The 17,667-nt window shown below is 38.5% G+C and overlaps 3 protein-coding genes and 1 long non-coding RNA gene across 14 annotated transcripts; 3 read left to right on the forward strand and 1 right to left on the reverse strand.

The window, feature by feature from the left end:
- Positions 1-1,653: 1,653 nt before the first annotated feature.
- Positions 1,654-11,946, forward strand: LOC105452082. Of its 11 annotated transcripts, none has more exons than XM_011692919.1 (4): positions 7,008-7,576; positions 9,086-9,342; positions 9,463-9,760; positions 10,374-11,946. In XM_011692919.1, the coding sequence occupies exons 3-4, from the start codon at positions 9,684-9,686 to the stop codon at positions 10,717-10,719; spliced, it is 423 nt and encodes a 140-aa protein (XP_011691221.1). In that variant the 5' UTR covers positions 7,008-7,576; positions 9,086-9,342; positions 9,463-9,683; the 3' UTR covers positions 10,720-11,946. The 11 variants fall into 11 exon arrangements, with proteins under 11 accessions (XP_011691218.1, XP_011691217.1, XP_011691225.1 ...); XM_011692917.1 differs by having other exon boundaries at positions 9,101-9,342; XM_011692918.1 differs by having other exon boundaries at positions 9,224-9,342.
- Positions 11,947-12,133: 187 nt separating this feature from the next.
- LOC105452081 (endoplasmic reticulum mannosyl-oligosaccharide 1,2-alpha-mannosidase) lies at positions 12,134-15,762 on the reverse strand. The gene is made up of 11 exons (XM_011692913.1): positions 15,430-15,762; positions 15,139-15,309; positions 14,913-15,066; positions 14,639-14,824; positions 14,409-14,557; positions 14,134-14,322; positions 13,868-14,055; positions 13,667-13,793; positions 13,426-13,590; positions 13,155-13,304; positions 12,134-13,088 (listed from the first exon to the last, which is right to left on the reverse strand). Exons 1-11 carry the CDS (start codon positions 15,526-15,528, stop codon positions 12,870-12,872), a joined length of 1,797 nt encoding a protein of 598 aa, XP_011691215.1. The 5' UTR covers positions 15,529-15,762; the 3' UTR covers positions 12,134-12,869.
- On the forward strand, positions 13,724-14,146 carry LOC105452080. Its single transcript, XR_974671.1, has 3 exons — positions 13,724-13,816; positions 13,887-13,904; positions 14,055-14,146. It is a non-coding gene; the product is annotated as an uncharacterized LOC105452080 (long non-coding RNA).
- A 51-nt stretch (positions 15,763-15,813) lies between the features above and the next one.
- On the forward strand, positions 15,814-17,310 carry LOC105452079 (peptidyl-prolyl cis-trans isomerase-like 1). Its single transcript, XM_011692912.1, has 5 exons — positions 15,814-16,064; positions 16,135-16,268; positions 16,357-16,446; positions 16,674-16,781; positions 16,920-17,310. Exons 1-5 carry the CDS (start codon positions 15,994-15,996, stop codon positions 17,033-17,035), a joined length of 519 nt encoding a protein of 172 aa, XP_011691214.1. The 5' UTR covers positions 15,814-15,993; the 3' UTR covers positions 17,036-17,310.
- Positions 17,311-17,667: the final 357 nt, after the last annotated feature.

The following is a 17,667-nucleotide window of genomic DNA, read 5'->3' on the forward strand; positions in this document are numbered from 1 at the left end:
TGATCCTCTATAAATATCCGTTCTTTCGTATCGTGACTCTTGGAAATTGAGGCTTTCCAATCCATTCACAGACGACCGGACGGCTCTCGGCAGGCGGCGAGCAACAAAGGACCCCATAAGAACTCCGTAGAAGGGGCAGCGACAGACCCTCTCCGAGCCCCAAACGTGACGCATGATGCGTGCAAGTGCGACGAAAACGAATTGTTTGTGTTAGATAGCTGTGTGTCATTCTGGAACTTTAATCGGTCGATTTACTTCTCGGTGCTGCAGATATAGTGATGAATATGGCTTGCGTTGATTAAAAATTATTTCAGTGATATCAAATTTATGTTGAAATTGCACATTGAAAAAGTTATCTCGTGTGTTGCCAAGCAAATAAATATAAAAAATATTTTCGTTAAATTAATTCTCGATTAATTCTCTTTCCTGCATTGTACATCTACAGAATACAAAAAAGCAAACAATTGACGATTAACCCTAGGTATACACAGTTTTTTTGACGACGTCGTATACACACTGGGGTCCCATCCATATTTATTACTGTAGTATTTATAACTCTAGTAAAAATGGACAATTAATTGTTTTTTTCAATCGATAGAAAATCGACCAAGAAATAAGCTCATAATGTTTAAAAGTCGATAGAATTAAGGAGCTCCAAGATATACAGGTTCACAGAAAAAGGAAAGTTCAAAAACGCGAAAAAATCTCGATTTAGCATCTTTTTTCAAAAAATCATATCTCTTTTGTTTATAGACTGATTTGGAAAATCCTTGAAAATTTTAAAAAGATATACTTGAAATAGTAACAAAAAACATTTGGCGACTCGATATTTTAATTTTTTAACAAAACTACAAGCAATCCCGGGGACCCCATGCTCACTTCACTGTTCACTGCTTGTTGAGCGACAATTGCCGTGCGTCAACACGTCTTCCTACTGACGAGATCCCAAACTTTTTTTACGTCAATATTCCAAATCCCTTCCCTTCCAATTTCAGAAATGCCAAAATTTTATTGGGGTTTCAGTGTGTATATCTAGGGTTAATGGAAATCCTTCGATGTGAAAAAATGAATGTACTGAACGGTTACATTCGAAAAAATGTGCCTGTTGGAATAGTTGAGACATGTGTCACTAATGATCTGAGGAAAATCTGTCAGTCAGTCGGTAAAAGAATAGCAAATCCATAGAACGAAGGGAGCGGTCAGAAGGAGAGGGTGTCATTTGTAAGTATTTGTAGATAGAAGGGTCCCTGGATGAGTGGATGGTCAGGCACAAAGCGCAAACCGTAGACGAAAATCGTCAGTTGTTCGCAGATTGTCGATACGTGAACTGCAGATAAAACGCGCTCGTTATAAGCTTGTTTCTCTGCTCAGCCAGCAGCAATTTGTCGTCGGTCAATATTATTACATAATTGTAAATTGCAGTGCGTAAAAGCGCCGATATCGCCAGTGTCCGCGCGGACGACGATTCCATTTCTTCCGGATCGAAATCGTTCGCGCAGTATTAACGAAGTTAACGTTTACGAAGTGTGTCGTCCGTGCGGTTTCACGTGATTTCTTTCTTTGTCAGCGAGGGGAGCATCGGGCTTACCGCGTGTGGGCCGTACGGCGAGTGGCGACAAATTCCAGCCGACGCAGCGTGGGACGATCGGGCTTGAAACAAGAGGGAACCGCGTCGACCACGTGACGGCACAAAGTGCAAGACGCCGGCGCGGTATAATCATTTCGTTCCGGCGATATGACAGGCGGGAGGATGGGAGCAGAAAGAGACCCGACGACAATAATCGTCTACGCGGATGTTTACACGCAGGAAACCCCGAGCACGTCCGAGCATGAGCTCAGGTGAGTGAGTGCGACGTGTGTGCGTGCGTGCGTGCATCCGCGGTATGACGGACGGATGCGTGTGTATATGCGACAGACGTGCGTGATGTTACGTGTTCGTTACGTCGAGGTTACGTCGAGCTTCCCGAGTATACTATATTGGTCGTCATTAGCCTATGCCATTTGCCAAGAAAAAGCGGTAAATGACCCGACCGGCGAAAGAGACATGAGTGTCACGGACTCACGAGTATATCGACAAGAACGAATCATCATGAATTAACCAAGATGCACCAAGAAAAGTACAACTGTTTAACGTTCCTTCTTTTATTTCGCGTGTCTCATTAAAAGTGTCAGCATGGCACAGCGTATAGACGGTTTGAAATGTATTACTGCAGATTAAATCTTGTTCTTTTCGCGTTTTTTCTTAAATAATCAAAGTAATAAAAACAAAACGCTGATTAAAATAATAATAATATTGAAAAGGAAATTTGAGAACTGCGTTGAAGTGATCGAAACGAGGATTTGAATAAAAATTCGATAGAACTGTGATTATTCATTCGTTTATCATTGGCCAAGTTGTTCCTCTTACAAGTACGAGCGGAAAAGAATATATAATTTTTTAGCGAGCGTCTGCGAAACTTCACCTCGGTTCCAAAGGTCTAACGGGCACAATGCACATACAAAAGTTTTCTGTCACGGTCTGTTTGACATTCGCGGTATACGATTCGCACATACTTAGGGCCGGTGTGTAGCGCCGTGCAACGCCGGGTGTGCAACACCGCGGGTACACACCTTTAAACATTAAATATCCCGTCCCTCCTTTTGTACGCGATATCTCGTCCTCGGTGGGCAGCCTCAAGTACCGGGTGGTAGCGTTGTGTGTCTCTTCGGGCACTTTGCGTAACTCGACACGTGCTAACTCGGCGGCCGAATGCGCGAATTTTCCGAGAAACTAATGCTTGGACAGCGCAAATGAACGGCCAGTCGCACGTGCCAAAGTGATGCCAAGGAATTAGTTTAGCGGCACGGTTAAATTGCAGACTAACGAATGCAGTTGTCAGAATCGCGTATCTGAAACGGCGACGGTGATTCGCCACGCTCTGAAAGCCGAGAATTTCTGCACGCGAAACGTGAGCGCTAACAAATAGTCGGCTATTATAATTTGTACGGAATATATTCTTTGGACGCGACGTTGGCACAGGAGTCCCAATTTTTTTATCCTCGCACGCTTCTCTCGCTTGCTTGAGAGAACCGGTTTCATATCGACCACGTTTACATGCGCGTCTCAAAAAGGAGGCGCGACGTGAGCCGAGAAAGGAGCGTGAGGTACCTTTCGACGAAGCGCAAACACTTTATTTGATATTCGGCAGCGAGAGACGAGAGGAAACGGAGAAATCCCGATCGCGCGAAACGGAATCCCGGCCAGAACGGGACGGACAATCGAATACCTGGCAAATAAAATTGCAACGGTTTGCAAACGATATATTGTAGTGTATTTGATATGTTACGGTATACGTGAATCTCTTCGCAATTCATTCTCATTACATGCCTGATATTGTTTGTACACAAAATTCCCACGCAATTTCCGTAAATTCATGCAATTAAATTAAAAAAAACGTCAGAGTTTTACGTCATGGCGGGGTTAAATACTTGTTATGCGCTAATTAAAGCCTGTATTTAAAAAGACAATTGTCCGTTGCAAACATAGTTGCAAACGAAACAGCAGTGCGTTTTGATTGTGCGATTTGGTTGCCTTAGCCATAAAAAAAAAATACCAAAAAATACGCATGTTTTCGGATAAATATGGAAGGTCGAACGATTATCGTAAAATCTCGCAGAAAAAGATCAAAAGGAAAGCTGACCCTTGGAAAGCGCCGAAAAAAAGCGTCTTTGAGTGAGTTTGCTTTTAAGCATGCAAATTTTATTTGGCCCGCTTGAATCCGCTTCTAATCGCGTGCATTTAATCGTGACACTCGTAAATTGTAGTTTATCGCAATCGGTGCCGAATATTCGCCGTGCGCATCGAGAGAGATGTTTACGTAAAACGATTCAATTTTAGCGGGGACAAACTGATGCAAAACAGATTTTATCCAACGTTTCTATCTAAAGCGACCAGCGACCTTGATCATGACTATAATTATACGTGTTATCTTTTTGCCAAAGGCACGAGAGTCTAATCAGAAAGTTGTACATTTTTTACAAATATAATACTCGTTTGAAAACGCTGTTTTCCTCCAGACAAAGTTGAACAAAGTTTATCGCTGTCGCGAGGTTTTATTCCCAAGTATTCGTATTATCCGAAGAAAGAAATACTCGCTGAATGACGAAAGTGTCCTTTTTGCCCAATTTATATGTTAAAATATGCTCTGTGTCGAAACCGATAATCTACACGTATACGAGCGAAGATTCAATCAACTTTTTACATTTCGCTCCGAAAAATGGTTCTTTAGGAGTTATTTTAGTTTTATTAATGATAAACGTGAGCAGTGTTTGTATATTTTATATCGATGAGACATTTTGAACAGAAATCGAATATTTTTCACGACTCACTGTCTCATCGATATAAAATATACAAACGCTGCTCATGTTTATCATTAATAAAACTAAAATAACTCCTAAAGAACCATTTTCGGAGCGAAATGTAAAAAGTTGATTGAATCTTCGCTCGTTACGCAAGAAATCGAGATCAAGGATATCACTCAAATGGTAGTGCAAACACGAGCAATTAGATGTACACTACTCGTCATTAACGGTTTGAATGCTATCGGTATAGAGATGCCAAGAGATACAGTGTAATGGCTGTGTGTAAACAATACAATTGTATTTTCTTTGATCTGTATACGCATCGTCAATAAAAAAAAGCCAATTAAAAACGCCCGTGATACATTTCTTCGAAAATGGCTTAATTTATTTACTGTAACGTTAACATGCGATCTCTCGTTGAGGCTTTCGCGTAGTTAATTAACACACAAATGGTATATCCCGTATATCCGACGCGTTAAACCCACGCAAACATCATCGCTCAATCCTCTCCCGTATCCTTCACCGTCCACGTCATGCGGCATTACGCTATACGCACGTTCACATACTTACAGGCATCGCGTGCCTGTACGGTTACTCGGATCGTGACACACAAAGCTGAATCTTACCTCCGTTTAAAGTCGGCGGTCGCGGCGCTGCTTTTTATCGATATCGCGCGCATTTTCCGTACACGGTTTTCACGTGATTTTTCAATCTCGAGAGCGAGATCGCGGAAGATTTATGCACCGTCGCGCGATGACGGGGCTGAATACGCGACGTGCGTTAACAAGGCGTGAAGTTAAAGAGACGAATGTTTGTTAGACGCGTAGTGTGCGATTACGATTGCGGTGCGGCGGTGATTTTTGGTTGTGTGCCTTAACCTTAGCCTTAGCTTCTAAGCGAAACATGTTCGGTCACGGTAAATCGCGCGGACATGGCAAACATAAAAAAGAGACTAACACCAAGAAACATCACATTCGCAACTGGATGCACTCCAAGAAAAAGAAAAAGAACGAGGCTAACCTCTTCGCGTAAGTCCAATTTTTTATTCAACTCCATTGCCTCCATTTGTTATACAGCGATCGTTTACCGCAATCCGGAGTTCTTTCATCGAGCTCCGGAAAACGGATCTTTATTAATTATTTCGTATTATGTCGATGATCAATAATTTCCACGATGTGGAAAATCAAGGCCAGAATTTACCTAACGTCAACCAGTCGCGTTTCCATTGTCACGCGAATCGACGCGAGAGAGCCGCGTTTTCGTCCACATTTCTCAGTAACGCTACACACCGACGTTTCGATGAATTTCAATTCACGCGGCAGCTCCTCGAGTCCCTTGTCCTGCGTCACCTGCGTGTGGCATGCGTGCGTGCGTGCGCACGTGCGTGCGTGTGTGCGCGTGTCGTCTGCGCGAGCGCGACGGTGAAATCGTTCAAGATGCTTTTGCTTTGCGGCTGTGTGCACTCAGTGCAGTTTCGATCGTATCCTTCATCGATCGCGTCGATCGCGACCGTACCAACGGCAACAGTGAAGCCCGGCAGCAAATACTCGCGTTACCGCGCCAACGGTGCGTCGGCGGCCAACGATGCGCTTGAAATATCTGTGGCAGCATGGAAGCTACGAGTAAGTCGTGAGGGAAAAGAATTCCGGTGTAAATGGGTTGTAGGTTAAGGTTGCCCTTCTCTCATCCTGTAATCCTATCACGTGTTCGCCCGGCTGAACATGGTGAATTCTTTCGGTAGCTCCGCAGGAACGCGACCGGCTCGCACCGGCGCGGCGCCGGCGAGTGAAAACCCGATACAATTTACAAAATCTACCGCTCGTTATATCGCTTATTCAATTTATTTTATTGGTGGTTTATAAGATTATTTTACTTTTTATTTTTACAATCACGAAATTTTGATTTTTGGCTAATTAAATTAAATGTCTTTAAATAAACTAATTAAGTAAAAATGTTTGGCTCTCGCGCAGTCTTTTTACATTTATGCTAATCTATTTGCAGTAAATTAAAAATTTAGATGTCTCATTATTTACATTACGATTGCGTATATTAAATAAATTATTGTCAAAAGTAAATATTAAAAATGTTATTTTTATTACACATGAAGTATTAAAATAAAACTTAGCGAGTGAATAGACGATAAGAAAAATGGCTTTGAACAAGGATCAATTAGAACGTCAGAATACTGTGACAATTTTCTTTGAATTCTGTGCTACGATCAATACTGTACAAAGGTTGGTATTTGTAAATACTCCATGAGAGGAATCGTAAATGTGATCTAGGGATCGGATTCAGTGATTTCAAAACTCGGTTAGAAGGAACCTACTTCGGGGTCGTCCACTTTCTCTCCAATGACCATTTTTTCGTCCATTCACCGGAATATAATTTCACAAAATATAATGTAATAATTACAACGAACAAATATAGAAATAAATTGATAAAAGTCTCTTTTTTTAAGTTTACAAGAGTTTACCAGAGTTCTACGTCACCTTTTTAATTACGGCAGTTTTTTATATAAGCCTACTTTTAATTAAAATAGAATTTATAATCTTGAAATATATAGCGATTCCAATTTTTTTATATTTTATGCTATTTCTTCTTCTCTAATAATTTTAACTTTTCTTGCATCCAGCACTTAAGGCGATGCTGGAAGGTCGGAATTACCGACACATTACAGTCGTAAAGATTTCTCCGAAATAACAGAACGGAGTTGAAAATCCTCTTACAGGATTGAAATAGACATAAAATATACAAAAAAATTGCTGCTCGAATATTGCTTCTAAACAAATGCAAAGTGATGCGTTACTTTTTTAATTGATGCCAGATGCAAAATAATAAAAAATATTTTTAAATTGATTTTTAATTTTAGTTAGCAACTAAATTTCATTAGAACGAGTTTTCGTTAATTTTTTTTCTGGTTGTGAAATTCGATCGTCTCTGGTAATCTTATCGTGTGGAACCCACGTATGCCCAGTACGGCACTGCCGTGTAACACGTGTAAAGCTCACCCAAGGGTGGGATAACGTTCTCAGGGTTCAGGTCGGACAGTTTCACGACGGCCGTTGACGGTGCACGGTTGCGGCACTGGTTTTGCAGTACCGGTATGCGTTTCGCACAGTCAGCGTTTTGATTCGAACTTTCAGTCTCGGTCATTTTCGACGTGGACAAGTGATATAACAATCATTAGAAATATACTAAACGGAAAAATAGTAATCTGTGGCATGTTTGGTACATGGTATGGAGTCATTTACCGCCATTAATTATTATTAGTTTCTTATTAATTTAATCAATTATCTTGCAAGTCGACTAATTTTTATCATTGATATTTTAATTACTATAAAATGTATTGCAAAGTAGAAAAAAAAATGATACAAAAAAGAATAAATTTGTAGGCAAGATCAAAGTTAGCTTGACAAACTTGGAGCCCATTGTTAAAAATAATAGAAAATTGCGCTTGTGTAATATTGTGTTGCGGAATTGATTACCGTCATAGAACTGTTTGCATTTTGTCACGAAATGTGCTGCACGCATGGTATCATGTATCGATATACACGATACTGTAATCCAAAAGTATTCCAAAAATATCCTAGTTACATTCGCATTTCAATCATCGAAAATTCCATTCTACGTCGAAACTTAATTATCAGTTTCTTAATTTAATTCACGCGATTTTTGTCAGCGGAGCTGTAATTGTATGCGCGTCACACGCTACTGATTCTCACCTTGACTTTGTGCTGGCAGATTTTTCCAAGAGTTATATCGTATTATTAATAAAACAAGGAACGCACGCGGTAATAAAAGAACGAAAGACCGTATCAAAAATTTTTGTGAACTTATATTATCGTTGTTTGCAGTTGATTATATTATCGTTGCTCAATACGGGTCTTTGATTCCTCAAATGATTAAAAATAGATAATAGAGAATTCTGCAGAGTAAACACATTTTATCAGTGACTTTAATATATCTTAATATCGAGACATTAAAATAATCACGCCATATTTATTTGAGCATTAAAAAAACGCTAAGTAATATTATGAATTATCGTCACGTAATTTTCTTAACGTTATTTTTGTGCATTTTGTGTATGCAACATTGTTTAATTATTTCATGAATATAATCGTAATTCAAAAAAATTTTATACGAAAACATCGCGTTCTTACATATGCTTCATCAATCATAACGTAGAAAAAACTCGGCGCGATCATAATTCCATTGTCATCTGCGCATGATGAAACGAAGGTTACGCATTACGACTTTACGAAATAGCTCGTGTATTGACACGAAATATTTCAGCTGCCCCGTAGCACAGCTGCAGTTTTCTCTCTAAGATTTGACCTAACGAATACAATTGACCGGGAGGGTACAGGCCCAAGGTAACCCCCCCTAATAATGTCTACCTAAGGCTTATCGTTTCACGACGTCACATGGAATTTTCTCGTCCTTTCCTGAAACGATTTTCTATCCAATCACGTGTGCACTACCTTTATAATTACGTTATAAAGGAAATCATGAATTTTCTGGCAATTTATACGTAAATTTTCTAGTAATTAATTTAAACAAATAGCTAAAAATTGTATTTTTGTAGAAAGTCGAACGATTCCTAAGCTTTCGACATATAATATTTCATATCTTTTACATGAAATTAACGATAAAAGAGAAAATCCGCATACATATAATGTTCTTAAACGAAATCTTTAATATTTATTTCACAAAGAGGAAAATAATATTTTTAAAGTGACTTTAGGCTTTTATTTTCTAGAAAACAAGAGAAAAGAGAGAGTTTCGAGAGTAATTAATTACGTTCAGTTACTAATGAAATTTTGATCAATACAATACGCAACGTAGATCTAGTTGACGTTCATTAGCTTTTATTAACTGACAGCATGTCGACGGTATTCAGTCCGCTAATGCGCTCCACGTGCTCGGGACTCGATCAATTGGGACGTAATCGTGCGCGAGCGATGTACCAGATGCGACACAGATTCTACACGTAATCGTAAAGTAAGTCTTTTATGACGGAAGATTTTTGCGATGTTTACACAAAAACGCGCATATCAACGGGCGTATATTTAGACGTGGAGTCGTGTGCATACATTTGACAGCCTCGGGAATGTTCTACAGGTAGAAGCCGATTCCTCCTGCAGTTTCTTTTGTACATTAAGAAAACCAGTGAGAATGCGAAAGGTGATTAGATTAGACGAACTGAGATAAAAGTTGCATCACGCCGGCTGCGGCTGCGTAAGGAGGGCGACAGGAGGTATAGTGTTTCAAATACAAAGTGCTGCTGGGGGGTAAAGTTACAGACATTTTTCACGTCGACGAAAAGTCGGGACTTAAGAAATATGAAGCAAGTGTCATTTTTTACCACCCTGACCGCGGAGGAAAGGACTCGAGCGCATCCTTGCAAGAAGACCAGGTGGTAGGTTCTCTCTTCCCGAGGATCCCGGAAAAGTTGTAAACTCTTCACCCGAATTCCGTATTATCTCCCGCAGGCATTCGTTTTTTATATATCGTCTTAAAGCTCAGGGAATCTATACTATAACATTATTCGAACAAAATGAGTTTTCGAAAAAACCAACAGTGTACATAAATTTTTGAGCTACCGTTTTTTATCCGTCGTCTATAAATAAGTTCAACAAATCTATACAGGCCTATTTGAACAAAATATGTTTTCTAAAAACCTATTGTGTGCATAAATTCTTGATAATTTTCTTGATAATCGAATATTGAACTGTTCAGTACAATGACTGAAATGTTTGTCATATGACAAATTTTTCAAGTTCGTTGATTGGCTGTAGAAAGCTGGAGAAGTTCTGGATATTCGGAAAACTCTATCCTGCAGCCAATTAATACATTTGAAAAGGTCGTACGACAAATGTAATATCAACCAAATAATGGTCTAACTCGCTTTTCCACAACTTCAGAAAATTAATTAATCTTGAGAGATAATTTTCTCAACTTTAAGAATACTTCTTCCCAGCCTTAGCACAATGGATTAGATCATATTGAAAACGAATCCCGTTTTGTTTCAGCGTGATAATGTCTAACGACCCGTCAACTCCGGCGCAGGCATCGATATCCGCAACGAGTTTCGACGTGCTGGACGACGCGAGGTTGGAGAAGATCAACATGACTCCCGTAATGGCAGAGCCGACGAAAGCCGTGGTCTCGCCGACCGTGAACACCGACGCTGACGTGATAGAAGAAGCGGTGCCGATCGTGCAGAAGATACTACCCGTGCCGGAAGTGGAACCGAGAGTCGAGAAGAACGGCATCGAGATGAAGACGAGGAAGAAATCGCCCGACGAGCCGAACGACGAATGTCTGATCAATTGCATTTACTTTGCACAACAGTGTTGTGAGTGCACGATAGTTTGAGACCGTTCAACATCTGTAGCTAGATACAATGTCGAAGAAACGCCGCCTTTCGCGACTACTCTCCCCAATCAATTTTTTCGAGAGTTTCGAGAGTCGCCGTCTCTTCGACGCAAAATTTAGGATCTGACATCGTAACAAGTTCAGCACTAGGATACTTTGTGATACACGAAAAGTATATAATAGAAAAAAAAATTCTATGGCGCGATATGTAGAAAATTTTGTAAATGTGTACGAATGAATGTGTGACGGCCCGTAATTATATATACATAATTTTTGATACTCTGTCGCAATATTTTAATCGAGCAGCGACCGTACGATTAAATGCGATTAAAGGCGATTGATGATGAAGCACATGGGCAGCTAATTAATTTATATATTTTTTTAGAATGTACTTCTCTGCGGAGAAAGTTGTACTTGCAATTTATGCAAATGTCCACTGCCATTTACGTGATAAAAATCGCGTCGAGAGATCGCAAAAGTCAATTATTAGTCCATAAACATTTCCTCGCAATATGTTATATAGAGCAAGTTATATTTGCTACACCATTATCATATGTCTTCCTAACACTCTGACATTAACGTTAATGTCAATGATGCGCACTTGACAGTATTAATCGCGACAATCGTTTAGACGTTTACATATCTGTTTGTAATTTACGAGCTAAGAAAACGGACCTGTAGTCATAAGGACCTATGTAGAAAACTTAGATCGTGTCTCTACTTGATAACGAAATCAAATAACGTCATATTTCTGACATCGATATCAGAATGCGTTTATTACATGTGAAGAATAACTTGAGAAGTTTTTGTTTCTTTAATGGTTTGAGTAATTTCTATAACGCAGCTAATGATTAAATCGAATTTTACAATCTCTTCGTATTTATTTAATGTATTTCTATTACCCGATAATGTATAAAATAACAGTATGTTACGATTTCTCAAAGTATTACTACACGTGGATAAAATTATCAAAAACACAGCTTGTAGGTGATGAAATATTTTTTGATCAGCGTTTTTATGCTCTATCATAATTCTATAAAAATTACGATTTAATCATTACCACGCCATTCCAATGACATAGAAATCTTAAAGACATTTCCAAATATATTTCATATAATTATTATATAAGTATTTATATTTTGATAATAATCGGAGACTGCAAGTATAATGCGTAATTTATTCAAATTTATTCATAATAGATGAGGACTAGATTAGTTTTGTAATATTACAACGTACGAATTTAATGTGAAGGTAATACTAAATAATAACATTCATTTTTTAAATATATTGTGGATACGTATCTCCTAAAAAATGATGTTACAGATAAAATTTCAAAAGTAAAATTTCGAAAAACAGTAAGTACAATAATAGGTGCTAGGAATCTTATTATTAAAAAAAAAAATCAAGTTACATGTTCTCAAATATGCAGTGTAATTGAAAATCTAAAATACTAATAGCATCTATTATCAATTCGACATTGTAGGCAGGATACTTTGGTAGGCGCAGCTAATGTTGCATACTTGTTTTATAATTTGAAATCCTATTTTGATAAAGCAAGTTAATCTGCAATTATTTATGATTTTAAGAATCAATTTCTACAAATTTATTTTTTCTCTTCTAAACTAATTTCTTCCGTTCTAGTTTTACTATTCACAGTTATAAATTGTCACGTGATTACATGATTACGTAGCAATTTATGAAGTGAAAAATTGAATAAAAAAATGTTCATTTTGCGCATACATCACTAAGGCCCGGTTTCACAATTCTCGGTTTAACTCGATTTAATCGAAATTCAACCTGCTTTATCTTTTTCTAATTTACGAATTAGAAAGAGATAAACAGTAAGATAAACCGAAATTAAAGATAATCTTACATTTGTGGAACCGGGCCTAATAAAAACTAAGGAGAAATTTTAAAATAGAGAGAGAACTCGGTCTCGATAATCTTAGAACAGCAGAAATTGACTGTATTGTTTCATTCCACAAAATTAATGACGCCTTTTTAGAAGATTCCCACAATTAACGGAGGAAATGCGAGTGTTCGGGAAGTTTCATTAAAAAAACATTAAGATAGATAATTGGGCATTTAAAAAATAATTTTATAAGTGTGCGAAAAAATTGTGTACTCTCGCTGGTTGCACTTCTACTGCATTACGATTCGTATATGGGTAATGGATGGCCCTCCGAGTTGAATACCCATCTATCCAAATCTATCAATTGCCTAGTGTCATCAAATAACAAGTACAAATATTTCAAAGTTTCTGCGAACCAAAAACTTTCCGTCATATCTTGCTGGCGAGTGTGCTGAATATTCCGGACGTTACCGATACTCGTGTAGCCGCCTTCGATTTTGGTATAATTCTCGAAAGCCTGCCGAGACGTTAAATATGTATGTATAATGTGTGAAATTCCGAAAGAAGGATAACACACACTCACCTGAAATATCTGCCAACCCCAATCCTGATAAGTTTTATTCCCCGTAAAATACCACATGTAAAATAGACTCTCGATCAACTCGGGCCTCAGTAAATTATGAGCGTCATTCGTTTTTACATACATATCCATTTGATTTTCACCCTCCATTTTCTACAGAATTACAAGAGGATAGTTAACAATTTTTTTTCTCTAAACGCTATTACTGCAGATGATAGAATCGACTTTTCGTGTCTACCTTTCATCCGAGTCGAGATTAATTTTTCGAACTTACTTGTATATTAAAATAAGTAATTTCAGGTGCGAGGAACGTTGGCTGGATCGCGTACGTTTGATAACAAGTCTTAACAAGTTCTTCCGCAAGAGCCTTATGCTCCGGCGACAATCCATGGTGCACGCCTAACACTAAAGTACCTCCTAAGTAGCACGTGAGGTGATCCTACAATGCATATTTATACACTCGCAAATTTGCGCAATATATCGATTTCAGTTTACTTCGTGTTCAGTCTATTTACCATTTTAGGTTTGATTTCTTTATTCGCGCCGACCAGTTCGGCGATGAATAGATATTTATTGATCGCAGTGTGCTTAACGAGATGCTTTTGAGTGCCGGCGATGCCTAACAAGTAATCGTCGCGTAGGCTAAAAATTTCAATGATAAAGAGGTTAAAGACTTATTCCGTATGATTACAGTTTCGATAACAAAATATACTAACTAGTCTATGGTTTTTCCAGTTTGCAACCACTGTTTCAGTAAGTATTCATAGTAACTATCACCGCGAGCACCTAACGTAATCGTAGCGTACTCTCGAAACAGCCCGGTATTGGCGTTAATAAAAATTGGAACTAAACCATCATACTTTTCTAATTTATGTACATGTTCGGAAACTTTTGCCGCTGCAGTCTGAAAAGGTCACATATTAAATATCCGTCACATACTAAATACACCTGCCTCAAAAGAGTCGCGCGATTCTAAAATTACCTCAAACTTAAGTTGTCCTGTACTACGACTAAGATCGCGAAACTCTAGTTGGATGGAAGTGACTTCACTCGTGCTACTGTCAGGACCCCACTTGGGACTATGCGCACTTCTAGTACCGAGATTCACGTCGGAATATGGAACGCCTGATCTCGTAGAAAATGCTGGCATCATGCGATCACCTAAATCCATCTTGGACGCCGATAAATTGTATAATTAATATTTATCTTTGGACAATCACGTTTTTGAAAATCAACCGAATTTTTTCCAATACTTACAGCCTTATTTAAAAAAAGTATATCACCAGAGAGATGATACGTCGCTAGTAAACCACCTAATACTCTAATTGTAACTTCAAATAAATTAACATCTCTATTCATTGTAAACACTAGATTCTCTTCCACCCACTTTCTCGCTCTTGCATATTCTGAAACATTGTATAAGAAAACTTCTCTTTCATGTGTTCCTTTCACTACTAATATTAGACATTTTAAAGTTTAATACACACCATCATATAATCCCATTATATATATAGTATCCAATGAATCAACTATAGTAAGGCCTAAGCCAAACCATTCATGATATCTCTTCGATATCGGTTTGACGTTATCGTGACCCCATGCATACTTTTTATACCCATTCCAGGAATGCTTAAACGCAGCTACAACAGCTTCCTGCCTACTATTTTGCGGACCTAAAAGTCCAAGCTCGTTAATAACGTCTATTGTAATCTAAATCTAAAATTCATCTGTCATATCATCATTTCACGAATTATAATCTACCACTAAATTTCAGGATGTTTGGCTTTGGCTGTGGTGGCTCGCCAATTTGATCACCATCAACTTGATTGATTTCTGGTTGAAACTCAGGCTCCTCGATTACCTCACCAGGTGCAGCACCATGTTCCTCATTATCTACAACAACCTCGTCTACTGCCTGCGAAATAAAAGAGGATTTGACACCTTTTGTCAGATTCGAGAGCTACCTTCGAGATATACCTTCGCGTACCTTCTCGTACTTGGCAGTTTCTTGTACAACTTCTACGTTACTATAATCTACCTCATTGTTAGAGGTACCAGCTTTGGTTTCGCTAGGCAGGAGATAAAATATTACAAGTACAACTGTGATTATTGCGAAGTATAGAATATTTCTTTGAAACCTGGACAACTGGTTCCATTGCTGCAAGAGAGAGAGAGAGAGACAAGTAGCCGAATGAGGGACAACTGTACGGTAATCTCAGTCGTGTTAGACTCGAAGTAACGATACGTTCGTGTTATTTTTCATCGAAGATATACATACCCTCCATAAACTGCGCGAGGTGCCCCGTGCGAACGACCCGCTCTCATGAATATTTAAACTAATGTAATCTGATTTACCCGAGTCTCTTGGCGAGAACATATTTTCATGCAGGTTAACTCGTTCCGGCACGTGCGGTAATCGGTTGTACTGCCAGAACGCTTAAAGTACGACACTGCGACGAATCAGCCAAACATGCGGAGGTCCTCATTTATATGATTTGTGCAAGTGTATATTCAACGCGTTTTTTTACATTTTCATTAAATTCATATTATTATTGCTTTGTTAACGTGTACCCTGCACATGAAGCAGATGGCGTTCACGTGCTCTCACACATCATCACACTCACCCATGTAACGTTTGTGTATGTGTGTTATGTCTACTAGAGGCACTAGAGCTTCGACTGCACTGCTCCGAGCTCCGAGAGCTCCTAACGTTGTCGGTAGCGTTGAAGCGACTACCGGTTTTGGGCGAAAAATTTTAATGAGATAAACGAAGGAGTGAACGATCGCGGGGTAATTCGTTGTTCAATCAGTTTCAACAAACGGCCCGAAAATACAGTCCACAATGTGCCTCGCGAACATATCCGGCGTGCCGGATAAACACTGGCAGCCACCGTTCGTTGTCCTCGAGACTTCGTAAGTGCATCGCGTGTTTCCTAACTTAAAACTCGCTCCCTGTGTGTCGCTAATCGATTCTAATCCTCAGGATGGGTGAAATGACCCTCGAGCTGTACTGGAAACATGCCCCTATCACGTGCAGAAATTTCGCCGAGCTCACGCGGCGCGGGTATTACAACGGCACCAAGTTTCACAGGGTCATCCGCGACTTTATGATTCAAGGTAACGCTAAAACCTTAGAAGCTTGTAACGATAACGGATAGGTTTCACAGAAATTTTTATTCTCAATGGTTTCATTTTTTTTTTTCAGGTGGAGATCCCACTGGGACAGGGAAAGGTGGGGTGTCTATATATGGAGAATGTTTCGACGATGAGATACATGATGATTTGAAACACACAGGTAATTTTGTGATAAATTATTACTACAAACGATTGATAAATGGGTCCTTTCTATACCTGAACTAGCGTACACTCTTTGCATTTAAAGTGGAACAGGTAAATGTTTCATGTTTGGCAAAAGCGAGAAAGTTCTAGCCTAGTACAGGAATAGGAAACAGATCTAATAACGCTGCTTTAATGCAAGTACTTCAATTATGTGAAAATTCATATGTATTAAAATTTATATAGGTGCTGGAATATTATCAATGGCAAATTCAGGGCCAGATACAAATGGATCGCAGTTCTTCATAACGCTCGCACCTACTCAGTGGCTCGATGGAAAACATTCTATATTTGGTAAGTTATAGCAAATTAGCTGCACCTATTTACGATGTAATTGTTGCAATTGTTCATCATATGTAACTAAAATATCTTTAATTAATTAATTATTTTAGTTTAATAGATCTTTAATTAAATTTTTTTACTTAATAACAGGTAGAGTTCATTCTGGCATGGCAATAGTAAAAAGAATTGGACTAGTTGAGACGGATAAGAACGATCGACCGGTGGACGATGTTAAAATTGTGAAAGGTTCTGTGAAGAACGCGTGAGTGACTTTCTGGATGAAATCTTTTATAAAATCGTGCAAATCACAAAATTTTAAAATAAGATAATTAAATAAACTCTCCTTTTATATTTATGCATATCTATTTTTTCCATTATATAATTTATATGTCATGATTGTAATAATGATGGATACAATCACAGTATAGTTTTAAGACACCGAAATATTTGTTGTAACTTGCAATCTCCGATTGTGCTATAATCGATAATTTATATAATTATTTTAAAAGATAATTTAATATAAAATATTCTTCGCCAAGTATTATTTCATGTTTTTTTTAATCACAACTCGATAAGAAAAAGAATTTGATGTTGCGATCATGTTTCCACATTTTGTGCGTCTGTTTCAACTCGCAATCGATTCAGACAATGTAGGTATTCTTAATATTTCGAGAAGATAGTCTAGATAGACATCGGAATAAAATTTCCGGGAACGGATCAACGCGACGGGAATCAATTCTCGGCACGAAGAGGATACAGATTATAGACGATAGAGTGGTACCATAACCTCTATTAGCTCGCGAAACTAATCGACACAAAAATTCTAGCACCCGCCATCTGTTGCAGTTTCCGATAGTTACCAACTGCTTCGTCGATAATAACGAAATGAAGATCCAGC

Source organism: Wasmannia auropunctata, unplaced genomic scaffold (genome assembly GCF_000956235.1).
Source record: "Wasmannia auropunctata unplaced genomic scaffold, wasmannia.A_1.0 LD336038.1, whole genome shotgun sequence".
NCBI classification, from domain to species: Eukaryota; Metazoa; Arthropoda; class Insecta; order Hymenoptera; family Formicidae; genus Wasmannia; species Wasmannia auropunctata.